General features: G+C 40.4%; 2 protein-coding genes across 2 annotated transcripts in view; one reads left to right on the top strand and one right to left on the bottom strand.

The window, feature by feature from the left end:
* Positions 1 to 4,029: 4,029 nt before the first annotated feature.
* On the top strand, positions 4,030 to 6,378 carry LOC106547829 (lutropin subunit beta-like). The gene is made up of 3 exons (XM_087714445.1): positions 4,030 to 4,125; positions 4,853 to 5,041; positions 6,148 to 6,378. The coding sequence occupies exons 1-3, from the start codon at positions 4,030 to 4,032 to the stop codon at positions 6,376 to 6,378; spliced, it is 516 nt and encodes a 171-aa protein (XP_087570571.1).
* Positions 6,379 to 6,420: 42 nt separating this feature from the next.
* The window catches only part of MED25 (mediator complex subunit 25), a 28,315-nt gene continuing 18,967 nt past the window's right edge, over positions 6,421 to 15,768 (bottom strand). Inside the window, exons 13-20 of the mRNA XM_014065603.2 lie at positions 13,415 to 13,472; positions 11,572 to 11,679; positions 10,633 to 10,803; positions 9,935 to 10,036; positions 9,698 to 9,766; positions 8,729 to 8,902; positions 8,308 to 8,515; positions 6,421 to 7,813 (exon numbers count right to left, since the gene is read on the bottom strand). Coding sequence (XP_013921078.2) covers positions 7,704 to 7,813; positions 8,308 to 8,515; positions 8,729 to 8,902; positions 9,698 to 9,766; positions 9,935 to 10,036; positions 10,633 to 10,803; positions 11,572 to 11,679; positions 13,415 to 13,472 — 1,000 coding nt within the window. The 3' untranslated portion in view covers positions 6,421 to 7,703. The remainder of the gene's footprint in view (positions 7,814 to 8,307; positions 8,516 to 8,728; positions 8,903 to 9,697; positions 9,767 to 9,934; positions 10,037 to 10,632; positions 10,804 to 11,571; positions 11,680 to 13,414; positions 13,473 to 15,768) is intronic.

Raw genomic sequence — 15,768 nt, 5'->3', positions numbered from 1 at the left:
TATGGATCTTGAGTATGTGTAGTGGTTCTGGTAATACTGATAGGTCCAGCTCCAACTGATCTTATTGATCCACAGGTTATCTTTCAGGAGGTCTGCAAGGAGGGACCACTGATAATCACCATGATTTTGTTCTTCATCTTTGCATTTCCACCTTTTGCCAGAGACCTTAGAGCAGCAAAGAAAACAGCTCATGTTAACCTCACAATAGCCCTGTGAAGTGCATTACATAGGAAGAAGGACTCATCCAAGGCTGCAAAATAATCCCCAAGGCAGATATCTCTAAGCAGATGACGAACTTGGAACCAGCTGGAGCTTGTCCTGTACTCTTAAAATCCATTATCCCATTCATCTGACGTAAACAATGCCTCCACCACCGCTCGTAGGTAGGAAATTACTGCTAGCAACCTTTCTGCAAACCTTCACAGAGGTATTGTTTTTTCTTGGGAGAAATCACCAAGTACCCAAGGCCAACTTACCTCAGTTCATAAACCTTGCTGGCTTGACTTAGTTGTAAGGGCCAACTTTTAAAACCAATACTTTAGCTGGCAAAACTATCTTTAGGAAAATGGGAGAAATTGTATCCATATCTTAGTTGTCATATTGCTCAGAAATACTTAAGTAATTAATCACAATGAGGACCAGAATAGGCCTTGAGAGAGAACCCTGCCAAGAACTGTGGAGGCCATGTGGTCGCCAAAAATATCAGATATGTACAGTTGATTTGTTAGTCAGGTCCTTTCTTCCCTAGGTCCTACAATTAATTGACCAGCCCGTCATTTATGGAAGCAAAATTGACATTTTACATCCTCTACAAGTGTTTGCCTGGCTCTCAACTGGGAAACTGAATTTGAGCCAATTCTCACACTGAAGAATGGTTGTCAGTTAAAAAGAAAGAGAAAAAGCTCCTTCCATTACTGTTGTTTTTCTCAATGAATACAAGGCATGGATGTCAAATTTGATCACGTCACATGACATATTGCAATGTATCATAACTTTTTTTGCGTTTGCAGAGCTTGGGTGGGCGTAGCCTGCGTGTCATGCATCTGGCCCTTGGGCAGCCAGTTTGACACTCCTGATCAAAAGGGAACCTTATATATAGAGGAGCGGTGTGGTGGCTCAGAGGTTAAGATGCTGGGCTTATGGCTGGAAAGGTATCAGCCCAGGGCCGAAATCCAAGCTCCTTGTGACTGGGTGAGCTCCCATCCACGCCCTAATTCCTGCCAGCTAGCAGTTTGAATGTAAGTAGATAAATAGGTACCACTTCAGTGGGAAGGTAACAGTGCTGTGTGATGTCATGTTGGCACATGACCACAGAAATGTCTTAGGACAGTGCTGGCCCAATGGCCTTGAAATGGAGATGAGCACTGCCCTCTATTGTCAGTAATGACTAGCAGAGTAAAATCTGCAGGGACTCCTTCACCTCACTTATTAAATAAAAGTTATGTGGAGGTAATGATAAAAATACTGTATGAAATATATGAGTCCAGTGTGTACGTGGGAATCTGACAGATAATCTATTGTGGGACAGGGAGCAGAATTTCCCATAATGCTTTAAGGCAGCTTTTCAGAATCTGGTGTCCCTCAGTTCCCCTGCAGCTCTCAGCTAGCCTTGACTCCAATCCCACTGGGTCCTTGAAGCTCACTTTGACATCAAGGACACCATATTTCAGCAATCCAAGTGGAAAGCAACTAAGGCAGAAAGAGATTTCTTACCTAGCAACATCTGGTGTAGCCCCGAGTAGCGGCCTTGGAGAAGACGCAAACAGCATGGTTGATGGAAAATATTGCATGGTTCTGAAGCTATTGCCAAACAGGGCTTAGGAGAAGGCAACTACCATGGGAGTGGGAGCAGCAAACTATGGGCCCCATCAAGTTCTTTAGAAACCAATTCGTGACTCTAAGAGCCCTCTTCCTATGTATTGTGGGCAGAGATGAAGTTCCCTTTTTCTTTTCATTGGGAAGAAATTTAAAGGGCAAAATGATGCTTTAAATACCAAACTCGGAAAAACTACTTCTTTTGTTCCTTTCAGTGATATCAGATCACTGATCATGGACTTAAAGTAGGGATCAAAGTTCAATCTATAAGCAGAAGGAATTAAAAGTCATAGTGTTTTAATTCACCAAATTTAGTAAAAACGGTCGTCTGTGTCTAATTTCCTCATTTCTGTCCTAGAACATGCACTCACCAATCTAAGCATTTACTACATTAAGAGCAGATGGAGTCAAGAACTAGTGTCAAATACTAGCAGTGTACTCTTATTCCTTCACCTAGAATGGTCATTCAAACAATTTTGCAGAATGCAACATTTCCAACCACAAAATATTATTAATACTATTACTACTACAACTACTGTTGTTATCATTATCATAATTTATTATCATTATTGATCATCGCATAGCCAGTCAGATGTTCAGACTGGGTTTGGCATTTTTGTCTATATATCGAGTACTTATGAAGTACCTGGTATAGGCAAATGTGGATGTTTAACAGTGTTACAGATATTGTCACAGAATGGAAGCTGTTCCAAATAAAGCTGCCTTCTGTAATTGACTGATGGCAAATTTGTCAATGCCTATGGTGTTCAAGTGGTGCTTCAGTTGTTTTGGGATTGCTCCCAAGATGCCTATTATTATTGGTACTACCATTGCTTGCCTTTGCCATATCATTATTATATACTTTATTCATTAAACATGAAACTCAGTTACTGAACTTTCAAAAATGCAGACAAATGCCATTGACTGGTGCTACTGATTGATACGGGTTGATATTATAATTATTGTTATTTACACATTTCATCTTTCCATTAACAAAGGATTCAGTGCATTTCTCGCTCTAAGAAAACCTACCTTATGCTTGAAACTCATTGACTTTTATTATTACAACGTATGTTCCGATCTTCATGTTCTAACCATTCTTGATCCCAATTACTGCTCATAAAATTTGGGTCCTGTCTAATCTTCAGAGTGTCAAATGAATAAACTTGCCAGATATAAATCCTAGTTAGAAAAGCCATTGTGATCTGACTATCAATCATCACTAGATAGTAGCAAAAAAGCACAGAAAAGTCCTTTCCCCTAATTGGTGATCTGGATTTTTGCAGCTCAAATCTGGTAATCCTACTGTAATATAGTATCCAGGTTGCTGCCCATAGCAGATTGGGAAGCTTAGTTTTCCCCATCTGAAATTACGAATGTGAGCTTAGCTCAGTCTCTTTCAACTATATCCACTTGACAATATTGTTACAAAGATGGAGAAGTAAAGTTGAGTGAGAAAGTCCAGCAGCTGGGCAACTTTCTGATTAAATGAAGATACATCAATATACAGACTTGAAATGAAATAGGTTAAATGTTGCTTCCTTAATCTAGGAGCCAATAGTTAACCAATATTTCCAGCAGGAACTGTGATGATGCTGTTAAAATCCTTTGTTGTTTTTGCATCCTGGTTATTAGATTTTTGCCCTTGAGTCTTTTTATCAGCTGTATGATGGGAGGGGGGAAAGCCCTATAAAAATGCAAGAGAGAGGCAGATACACCACAGTTGGAGGACAGCCCTGGAGACGCTATGAAGTTAATGCAGGTATGTACAAATGAGGCGGCAGATAGCTGGGTCAATGATATTTCTTGCACATTAACATAATCTACTAATGTTTCAGATCATGGTATGTTGCTTTGGCATAATAGGACATTGCAAAGAAGTTAATTGTTGGCTAATATTGGCTTCTCAATGGTTAGGAACTACCTCCATGAAGAGTTGGTGGATTCACTTTAATCAGTCTAGGAATTGTTGAGGATACTGTAAATACATGTCTTTACTAACAGGTTGAACAATTTTTTCCAATTCATATCCAACAAGTTTATGTTTGCTTTCTCTGAGTGCCTTCAGGATGAGATGGACACATTTAAAATAGCCATGCAGGCTAGGAATTCTAAAGTTGTGATAAACACAATCAACATTGGGGAAAGTTTGCTTTACATGTTTTGGTGAAAAGAAGTATTCTGTGGTGCTTCACTAGGCACTACTTAGCAAGCATGGATTGGGTATATGAACTCTTGAGAAAATACCTGCTTCAGACTATTGACAAAACAGATCTTTTTCAAAGGTTTCCATATCTTTCCAGAAAAAAAGTATATTTTATGTTAAGTTTTTAGGTTTATATATATTAATTCAATTATGTGGTATTGAAAATTAAATGATTACAGAAGGCCTAGTTCAGGAAGAGCACCCAACCCCCTCATAAATAGGCTGCAGCTACCTACACCCTCCCCCTTTCCTCCCCCTCCCTGATGCTCTCTCCTTGAATTAGTATAGAAATACAATTCTGGCACCTTTGTCCATTTATTAAATAATTTTGGTAGTATTTTAAATTCAGCATCCGAGTGTTTTTTAGGTATACTAGTGACTGGTAAAACAGGTCACGATCTGTGGGCAGAGATTTGGGCAATTGGCAGTGATCAGAAACCTGGAAATGGTTACTAGGAATAGTTAAAGAGAAAGCAGTACAAATATTTGCATATTTAAATTAGATGCTAAATTTAGGAGGAACAGTGAATGAACTTTTGTGTGAAAACCTTGTAATCTATGCAGTTCAATATTTGTGCTGCCAAAAAATCCTGGGCTCAGAGATATTCTCTTTTGTTTGTCTCTTATGACTATGACTCATAAACAATAGTAATAAAAGGCAGATCCAGCAGACCAGATACCTGTTGAAGCTATAATAATTTATTAAATGTGCATACTGCCCAACAATATCAGTCCCATTTGCATAACATCCCTTAGATATTCTAAACTATGTTCTGATACCGATGCCAAAGTAATGAAATCTTTCTCATTTCTTCCCTCTTTTACATCCAGGCAAAGAATCAGTTGCTAGCAACTTTCTTGTTCCTGGCTGCCACTCACTGTTCCATTCTCCAAAGTGGCGTGGCCAGCAGCAATCAAGCCTGCCGTCCTATCAATGCTACCATCGCAGCTGAGAAGGATGGCTGCCCTGTCTGCATGGCCATCACCACTTCCATCTGTAGTGGTTACTGTAATACCAAGGTAGGTATATGAGGGAGAAATCACCATTGAGAAGTGTTAGGACAACGTTCCTTGTCCCAAGGTAGCACAGATGACCATAATGCCTGGTGAGTTTATGTGCCCAAAAGGCCCCTGTATGAGAAAGCTATCCTCTATCCCAGCACCCTTTTAAGACTCAAGCCAACGCAATGACTTGAAAAAAACCTGCATTCAGTCATAGCTACACATTTCCCTAAATAGGGGTTGCTACTGTTTGTTTCCTGCAGTCAGAGACATAATGGACAGGTAATATAAAGTTGCCAGGAAAGGGACTATGGCCTTGGTTTACAGCAGATAGTTTTCTCATCTTGGTGACTTTTGGAGAGAATTCTAAAATCTTGTAGATGTAGATTATGTTTATTAGAACTGTTACTTTGTGGTTGACAAAATGCCTTTTTGGGGATGCTCTTGAGAGTTGACTTCAGTTGATGGGCACATGAATCCTGCATGGGGGTACTTAAGCATTAGCACAGAAAGGAGGTTGGGGGGAGCTTGCTTTGCAGCTACCCACTCCTCAGTCTCCTAACCATTTGGCGCCTTAACATTAAGGGCATTGTAACCTTCATAAAATAGGGCGTTACTTGACTCAAGGAGATAACTGCTCTTCACTTGCTTGGTTACTACTGGGGGGAAAATACAGACACCCCCGAACAGTGGATTTCCTGTTACATATTACAGCCTAGCAGGCTTTGCAGTCCATCCTAGAAGAACAGGCAACTTCTTTCTATCAAGAGGCTTTGTGCAGCCTTAGTTTCCCAGACAGAAAATGTCACTTGGAGAGCCTTAGTTCTTCATTATTTGCTTTTATCTGACCACTTTGCTGCCCAGTGTGCCATTACATTGTCCTACTACTCTCCAGAAAGGCAGTGAATGTCCCACCAATTTCCCAGTTTTGGTAGCATTGAGAAGGGACCTCAGGAGGTTTCTGGTAGCAGCATGTTTGTGGTAGTAGCAAGCCATACACACGCAAATAGGCAGGTAAACGAAATTAGACCAACACTAGGCAGAAGGATGGCACCTGTGACATTTTTGGGTGCTGCCCCATGAAAAAGCCTGTCATGTCTAGCTAATCTCTCTGTCTTTTACAGGATATACTGTGGAAGCCTCTCTTCACCTCCTTCAGACAAAAGGTCTGCACTTACAAAGAAATACAATATGAGACTGCACTTCTGCAAGGCTGTCCCCCAGATGTTGATCCATCTTTCATCTACCCTGTAGCTCTCAGTTGTCATTGTGACCTATGTAACATGGATTCCAGTGACTGTACTGTTCAGGGCATTGGGCCTGACTCCTGTAGCAACCAAAATCTCCTTGCCTAATAAAGAAGGGTGACTAATAAATGCCTGCTAGGCCAACAATAGTGCACATGCTTGTAGAAATGCTTTATTGAATGTAATTGACATACTTCAATCTAGTCCTTGCATGTTCACTCCATCTACTTTTCCATCAGGTTCATATATTAAAAGAACTCACTCTGATTATAATCTTATATTATCTCTGTTTCTGAGAAGGATAAACTCTAAAATGAAATGTAGCATCCTGGACTTAGATTTTTACTTCTTCCCTATGAAAGCCTCTGTTGTAGCCAAACCGTTATGTGTTTGGAAAGCTAATTTGAATACAATGTATCATCTTTTAATGACCCCATAATCCCTTGCAGGGTGGAGTCTGGATAGCTGAAGAGCTAGTATTTTAATGGCTGGATGCCCTTCCTGTCACCAATGCAGAGTTTTGTTCAACAGATATATTCTCAGTGTGCCCAGAGAGAGAAATATCTGCCTCTACCTAGGATCGAACTCTCAGCCTCCTGATTGTGAGGCGAGAGTTCCACTTCTAGGCCACTGCTCCATTCCTGAATTTGAATACAATGTATATGGGTTGCTATAATTTGGACAGTTGTAAACCAAAAGAAGGGTTATTGTAGGGATTTATAAGGAAGTGATATTTGAATTAGGGTTCCAATCAGGGTTTGAACTCCTGCCTGCTGAGGAGAATGGAAGGTGCAGAAGGTTCACATCTCAAATGTGAGATGCTGAGGAAAATAAACTTCTCATGCCTTTTTTCCTCTGATATACCTATTAAAATAACTCATCCTTTGAAAGACGAGTGTCAAACTCGCCACATCATGTTGCCATCACATGATGTATCAACATTTTTTCCTTGGCTGAGCTGGGATGGGTGTGGCTGTACATGACAGATCTGGCCTGTACGCTGTCAGTTTGACACCCATGCTTTGGATCATTAGATATATACTCTTTGAGAGATATTGGATCTCTCCAATATCTCACAACATATCTCACAACAGGATCATTTTTATTTTCCCTCTCCTTTCATTCAATTATATTTCCATACCAATATTAATTGAAAACCCACTGAGGAACTTGGGAAGCTGGACTGAACTCTTAGTGTGCCCTACAACACAGCAGAACTGGGTGACATTCCTAAAATTGCAGCAGATGGAGTGAGAAACAGAATGAATCTCAGGAAAGACCAACTTCAATGAAAGTGTGTAATATTTCTTAATAGAAGAACAAAAAAAATTACAAATGAGAAAAAAAAATATTCTCTGGAAAGGAAGTACCTTCCCAGTTTACAGAGATGATTTCAGCACTGGGTGACATTGGAGGAATATCCTCCTGCGTCCTCAGATGAGGTCTCTGAGGATGTCATCTTCCATGATGCTGGGGGCAGGAACCTGCTGCAGGCCTGGTTGAGAAACAGGCCCCCGGGGACCAGGGTTCATTAACATTTGACCTGGGAGAGAAGGGACAACACCAAGAGGCTTTAGAACAACAGTGAAGAAACTTTGGTTACAGGATTAGCTATAGTATTCTGCTTAGTTTTATATCCACTGGGGCATTCTGAACAAATGCTTTACCCAGAAGTCTAATAAAAGATTTGTGCCTTTGTTTCTCTTCCATCCCCAGAAATAGCTTATGTATGAATCCCTCTTAAGATAGCTAGAACATCAGGAAATAGCATCATCACAGCTTTTACCTCTATACATTACTATATTTCACATCTGTTGCCCGTGTTCTATAGATAATAACCTGCTCAACTAGATAGCGACATATGCTCCTGTCCAACCTATCTCCCCCACAGCTGCAAGTTAATGTCCCTTGATGAAAGAAATAGTTCCTTTCGCCAAAAGAAAAAATCCTATCCCAACTCTCAGCAGCTTGCAGCTGTTTCTGGGAGGGGAGTAGCAGTTTTTGTTTTTGGTTAATTCAGACCAAGCCTGCCCATACCTTGCAATTGTGGCCGTGGTGCCATCTGGGTTGGCCACTGCTGTCCAGGAGCTTGGTGCATAAGAGGCTGTCCTGGAAGCTGGAGCTGTTGCTGCCCAGGAGGCTGATGCCCAAGAGTCTGCCCCATGGACTGGTGTGGTAACATTCCTGAAGACCCTTGTTGTAGGTGGTGAAGGGGCTGCTGGGATTGAGGGACTCCAGCTTGGGGCTGTATATAAAAGAAGAGAGAAGCATAGCATTCTTTTCGGACTATTACAAGTGCTAAGCTAAGCAATGCAGCCACTTCTCTTTGCTCTTAGAAGCAAAGGAGCTGCGGTGCTGGACTGCTCTAATATTCCAGCAAACTTCTTCAGTTTTAAAAAGTGGAAAAGAATGGGGGGGTGGGGCAGGGGGCTTGCGGAGAGCAAAAGATAGCACTCACCGGTTGTTGGCTTAGAAGAAGACTTCGGAGCTGAGGGTTGGCTCCTGGGTTTTGGGGCCTAAGCATGGCCCCTCCTTGGGTGGCCTGTGGCCCAGTCTGTGGGGGACCCTGTGCTTGTGGAGGTTGGTTGGTAGGTGGGGCAGCTGGCTGAGGTTGCTGCACTCGGAGCTGCAACTATGAAAAGGAAAAGAAATATTTCGTTGCTTGCAAGAATCTACAAAGCAATTGATTATTTCCCATAAATCTGGAGACCAATGCAGAGGTATTGTAGGTAACCACCAAAAAACATGGGGTTAGTGCTAAAAAGAATGTGACTTTTTGACAGGGATTTGCTATGTGGAGTGCAGCTGAAGGACTTCTGCAGTGACCAAATAATTTAAAGACACAAAGAGACCTTGCCTGAAGGCCAGTTAAATAAGGGAAAGTCATTTCAAGCCAAAATAATATTTGGGAGAAAATGAACCATAATAGGAACATATTTGTGTTCTTCATCAATAGACTGAAAAAAAGTCTATTGGGCCTGTATATGAAAAGCCAGACAAGTATGGGGCAACTCCAACCAAAATAGTGTTTTCCCTTAGGGTGATGTGGTATATATCATGCTGAAGGCCATCTTTCTAATTACAGTGTAGTGAAAAATACATTAAATTTGTTTAATAGTTAAATGACATTCTTTCTTAAACAACATCTTTCCCACTTATCATCTTAAATTTAGTTTGTTGGCAATATTTGGCAGGGTATGGGAGCCTATGTGCAGGGTCACGAGGTCTTAGCTTGTGTACCACTCAGTTATGAAAGGAGAGTATTGAATTAACCCAGAGATAAATTTGCTTAGCCTCCATCCTCTTTCCATCCAGAGCATGATCTTATAGGACCAAAGAAGTGGAGCTGCAAGAAAATAATGATTCAAAGATGGGATGAATCCACTTAGAAAAAATGCAACAGCTTCCACCTCCACAAAGGACTCACCAAACCCTGTTGCCGTTCTTCCATGATTCCCACCTGAGGCATACCGGGGCTCACCTGTTGCCCACCCATCTGCAAAAAGATAAAGGGAGGGGCAAATCCAATAAGGAGTGGCCAATGAGGCAAGGAGACAGGTAATGCAGTTCTAAGCCTAGGCATGATGCCAAGATCATTTAGCTTTCTTCTGTGACTGTTGCCCAAAGGCAGTCAGGGCAAAATCTACTCTGCTTAATGCCTTACCTGCTGCTGGACTCCTGGAGTTACTGGCAAAGTGCCAGGCTGCTTTGTCAGGAAGGATTGTGTGTTGGGTGTGGACCCCATGGGCTGAGAACCCCCCATCTGCTATAAAGAGAGATGGAGAATAAATAAATTACAGCCTTCTGGAGTTAACTGTAGCATTACACAATGCTAGTGTTAAATGTTTCATAGTCCAAAATATTTTGAATGTACTCCCATACAGAAGCACAAATAAAACATTCTGTACAAACGCAAAAATGTTGGTCGAGGAATTAAAGCTAAAGGTGCTATATGCTTAGAAATGGCACAGCTTCAATTTATTACCAAGCAAAAAATACTGTAAGAAATGTAATAAATGAAACTTATGAAATGTGGTAATTGTTCAAGACACCCAGAAGTAATTTTCAGTTATAAAATTTCTCTTCTGTTTTTTCATTACATAGAATTCCAAGGCAGAAATTTGATACAGAATAGCTGAATATCAATAGATCTTATCTTCCAGTTTATCAACAAATTATGAACACAAAATATACTAACTAGAAGTACAGGGAAGCCTATAATTTTGGAGACAAAACTGGTATTTCTCTTAGGGAACACACCTGACATAGCTCTAGAATTCAACAGATTCAGTCTGCTGAAAAGCTTGAACATACAGCTGAAGGGGGAGGAGGGAAATAAGACCAAGAGAATCAGCTACTGACCTTTTGCTGCTGAACTTGTTTATGATTAGTGATGACTTGGCGGATCCCGTTGACAAAACCACTCTGGTCATAAGGAATGAGCCCCATGAAGATTTTCTTCTTGGAGGAGTACAGCAGCATCAGAACTCGCACCTCACAAGGCGTTGTGTGAGGGAAGTGGACACAGCCTGCCTGCTCATGTGACAAGAAAAGTGCATCGGCTAAAGGGTGGCGGTTTCTGAGAAATGTTCTTTCAAGATGAAATTCTTTTGCCCCATGTTATTTACATTTGTATGCTGTATTGCTTTTCTCTCAGGGATCACAAAGTCATTTAATATCAGAAAAAGATATAAAAGTCAAGAAGAAATTTTTAAAAAACTACATTGGCCCAAACTAAATGCACCAGGAAAAACGGAAGAACACAGATGAATTGCAATTTAATGCAATTTATAAAACTGTACTACTAATGAATCCTCAAAATCAGGGATCTCTATAATGTCACCCAAACTGAGAAGATCCTCACTAATCATCCCACTTCAACACTACCATTAAAGGATCTCTTCTAGCAATCTTGAGAGAATAAGGAGCCCCACTGATATGTCAGTAATATGTCATGATTTACCAGTTATAATTCCAGGATTTATATTATCCTGAGCAAGTGAATTCAATTCCGGGATTTATAACATCCCAGGCAAGTAACTTCACCAACATGCTAAGACATTTTCCATTAAAATCACTTTCTAAAAAGTGTCAATAATATTAGAAATTTTATGTACTGGAGTACCAGTATATGCAGTTATATGTATCAGTTTACTCATCAGGCAGCTTTCCAAGCAGGAAAGAAAACAGGCTGCCTTAAATTGTCCATCATGACCAAGCCTCAACTGGAAGCCTCTACTTCTTCAACTTAGTTGAATCTCTTTTAACCATGTCCACATCCCAGCAATTGTAGAATCTTACAAATCCATTGCCCATGATGCGATACAGTCCCTTGAGGGATTCCAAGTCTTTATTGGTGAAATGGAACTGCACCATGCGAGAATTGCGGAACAGGTGACCCAGAGTTGTCTGTGAAGAAGAAATGGATTAATTCAGGTGGAACCGAATCTGTGTATACTCCAAGCCATGCTAATTTGTCAATAATTTCAATTAAGACAAATTTCTGGGAAATCCAGCGATGCTAAAAAATAAAGCTGAAGGACAAAAACTATCCTATAATACTAATTCTATAGACTTACTGTAAAAATACAAGAACTTACCGTATTTTTCAGAGTATAAGACGCACCTTTCCCCCCTAAAAGAGGGTGAAAATTTGGGTGCATCTTATACACCGAATGTAGTCTCACCCACCCACCGGCCCCAACCCTTTGGCCTCTGCCTTCTAGCAATTTACTAGCAATTTACCTCTTTGCAGCAAACTGGGCTTCAATAAGCTATCGCAATCCCTACAGCCTGTAACAGCTGATGATCCAGAGAAATTGAAAGTGAAACTAGCTGTTTGCTCCACATGGCAAATTGGTGGGAAGCAGATTTTTCCCCCTTGTGCTAATCAGGCTGTTTGCTGCAAGGAGGTAAGTCAATAACTATAAATGCCTATAGAATGTTCAAATTATTTTTTAAGGACTGTACTTATTTTTTAAAGACTGCTTTATTATTATTCGAGACAACTTAACAAAATGAAGAGGCTTTTTAAAATAAATGCTTGATCTGAAGAGGCCCACTGCTATTGTTTTAAAAAGTGCTATTCTTTTAAATAGCAGAGAATAACTGTACTTCCAGAAAATACATTTTAACAGTGTCTGTACAAGTATAGTCTCAAATATAACACTACAAACAGTGTATATTGTCTGTACTGTTGTTGCAAGGAGGCGAATTGCTGGGAGACAGAGGCAGATATTTTCCCCTTGTTTTCCTCCCCAAAATCTAGGTGCATCTTATACTTTGGAGCATCTTATACTCCAAAAAATACGGTATATATAATAATACAAGAGATTTAAAAATAGGCAGGCTAGAAGTTTCAGACACCACCAACTTAACAATATACCCTTTTTTTCCTCATAACACACAAGACTTCCAGAAGAAAAGCCTGCCCACCTGTAGTGTGGCATCTGTCATGCCCATAGAAGCAGACCACCTTTCACTGTTTAATCCTTATAAAAAATGTTCAGTATGGCAAGGCTGTTCCCATATCCATAGTTACAACTAAGATCACTATAGCAACAAGAATAGCATGCCCAATAGAAGGCATAAATCAGATTTGTTAGAACTAGCCTCAATATTACCATAAATCTTAAGAACTAGCCTCTTTATTCAAATGCCCCTCACGTCATCTGCAAAGCTAAGTTTAATATCAATGTTTCTTTGCTGTTCTTAATAATGAAGGAAAAGGCACTAGAAAAAAGACTCATGGGATGAGAGTAAGATTTTAACTTAATCCTGAAAACTGGGCAGGGCAGATTAAGTGAGATGGGAAGAGGGTGAATTTAGACCAGCATTTCTCAACCTTGACAATGTTAGGATATGCAGGTTTCAATTCCCAGAATTCCCATTATCATAGCTGACTAGGAAATTATGGGAGTTGAAGTCTGCATATTTTAAAGTTGCTAAGGTTGAGGAACACTGATTTACACTTGTCTCCACACTGATCCCTGTAGATGACTGTGTACAGATCAAAGTTCTAACCAGTGCCACTATATTTACTTTGGTAGCTCTTAAAAGATTTTGACAATATCAGGGTGCCATTCAAAATGTTACACAGGCCTGTGAAGTGTTTGCCTTCAGAAACCCCATACATTTCACTTACCAAGAGCTGTTGGGGAATTAACTGCATAATGAGCTTCTGGGGCCACTGCTCAGCTTTCCTGCAAGAGAACAAGGAGAGGAGAGTCAGCTGTGCATTTCTCATCCCACCTCTGATATTGTTATCATCTAACAAATATAAACAACTGAAAATACAATTTTCCAAATATTAATGTACTCAAGGTATTGTATTAACATATTGTTTTTAACAGTTGTTGCATGCTTCACTTTTATTGGTTAGTTTATCAACAAATATTTATGAAAGCTAGATTAAAAAAATAAATCTAAGGATTACACAGGACTGCCTGGGGAGAATAAAACCAGGGTCAGGAATAATATTTCCAAAATAGTATCATATAAAAAGTCTGCAGAGGAACAAACATTTTTTTGTTCCTTATAGAAGACAGGTAGCTCAGAGGACTGAATGTGCTTAAGAGCTGAGGAATGATGACTGTCTTAGTGAGAAGCGACTCAGGTAAATGAGGAAATTGGACAGAGTATCACGGAGAAGGACATGACTGACTGAAACACTGATGACACTGAATACTGCAACATTTTGTTACACATCTAACTTGTTTCATCTATTTTAAACATCGCCTATTAAAACATTCAAAACTACATACAGCTAAAAGTAATAATTTTCACAAATTTGGAAGCAATTAAAAACCAAAGTAGGAAATACAATAGCAAGGAGCATTTATACTATATATTCACCATGTAGTAGCAACTTCAAGATGAGTCAATGTCAGTTTTCAAAATTCCCCAACCAACCTAGTTTAAAACACTGGCTTAAAGATTCCTAGGTGGGAAATCAGCATCCCGCCATGGTTTAATCTGAGACATAGTCGGAAGGTTCTTTAGAGAAGGAGGGTTCAAAAATACAGTGGGGTAAAAAAGTATTTAGTCAGCCACCAATTGTGCAAGTTCTCCCACTTAAAAAGATGAGAGAGAGAGGCCTGTAATTGACATCATAGGTATACCTCAACTATGAGACAAAATGAGAAAACAAATCCAATCACATTGTCTGATTTGGAAATATTTTTTTTTGCAAATTATGGTGGAAAATAAGTATTTGGTCAATATCAAAAGTTCATCTCAATACTTTGTTATATATCCTTTGTTGACAATGACAGAGGTCAAAAGTTTTCTATAAGTCTTCACAAGGTTGGCACAAATTGTTGCTGGTATGTTGGCCCATTCCTTCATGCAGATCTCCTCTAGAGCAGTGATGTTTTGGGGCTGTCACTGGGCAACACGGACTTTCAACTCCCTCCAAAGGTTTTCTATGGGGTTGAGATCTGGAGTCTGGCTAGGCCAATCCAGGACCTTGAAATGCTTCTTACGAAGCCACTCCTTCGTTGCCCGGGCGGTATGTTTAGGATCATTGTCATGCTAAAAGACCCAGCCACATTTCATCTTCAATGCCCTTGCTGATGGAAGGAGGTTTGCACTCAAAATCTCACGATACATGGCCCCATTCATTCTTTCCTGTACACGGATCAGTCGGTCTGGTCCCTTTGCAGAGAAACAGCCCCCAAGTATGTTGTTGTCATCCCCGTGCTTCACAGTAGTTATGGTGTTCTTTGGATGCAACTCAGCATTCTCTCTCCTCCAAACACGACGAGTTGTGTTTCTACCAAACAGTTCTACTTTGGATTCATCTGACCATATGACATTCTCCCAATCCTCTTCTGGATCATCCAAATGCTCTCTAGCAAACTTCAGATGCACCCGGACATGTATTGGCTTAAGCAGGGAACACGTCTGGCACTGCAGGATCTGAGTCCCTGGCGGCATAGTGTGTTACTGATGGTAGCCTTTGTTACCTTGGTCCCAGCTCTCTGCAGGTCATTCACTAAGTCCCCCCGTGTGGTTCTGGGATTTTTGCTCACCGTTCTTGTGATCATTTGACCCCATGGGGTGAGATCTTGCATGGAGCCCCAGATCAAGGGAGATTATCAGTGGTCTTGTATGCCATTTTCTAATTATTGCTCCCACAGTTGATTTCTTCACACCAAGCTGCTTGCCTATTGCAGATTCAATCTTCCCAGTCTGATGCAGGTCTACAATTTTGTTTCTGGTGTCCTTCGACAGCTCTTTGGTCTTCACCATAGTGGAGTTGGAGTGTGACTGTTTGAGGTTGTGGACAGGTGTCTTTTATACTGCTAACAAGCTCAAACAGGTGTCATTAATACAGGTAATGAGTGGAGGACAGAGGAGCTCTTAAAGAAGTTGTTACAGGTCTGTGAGAGCTAGAAATCGTGCTTGTTTGTAGGTGACCAAATACTTACTTTCCACCATAATTTGCAAAAAAAATCTTTCCAAATCAGACAATGTGATTGGATTTGTTTTCTCATT

The sequence above is a fragment of the Thamnophis sirtalis genome, unplaced genomic scaffold (genome assembly GCF_051295495.1).
Source record: "Thamnophis sirtalis isolate CommonGarterSnake01/CBP01778 unplaced genomic scaffold, rThaSir2_p1.2 scaffold_4, whole genome shotgun sequence".
Lineage (NCBI taxonomy): Eukaryota > Metazoa > Chordata > Lepidosauria > Squamata > Natricidae > Thamnophis > Thamnophis sirtalis.
This window is presented reverse-complemented; position numbering and strand designations above follow the sequence as displayed.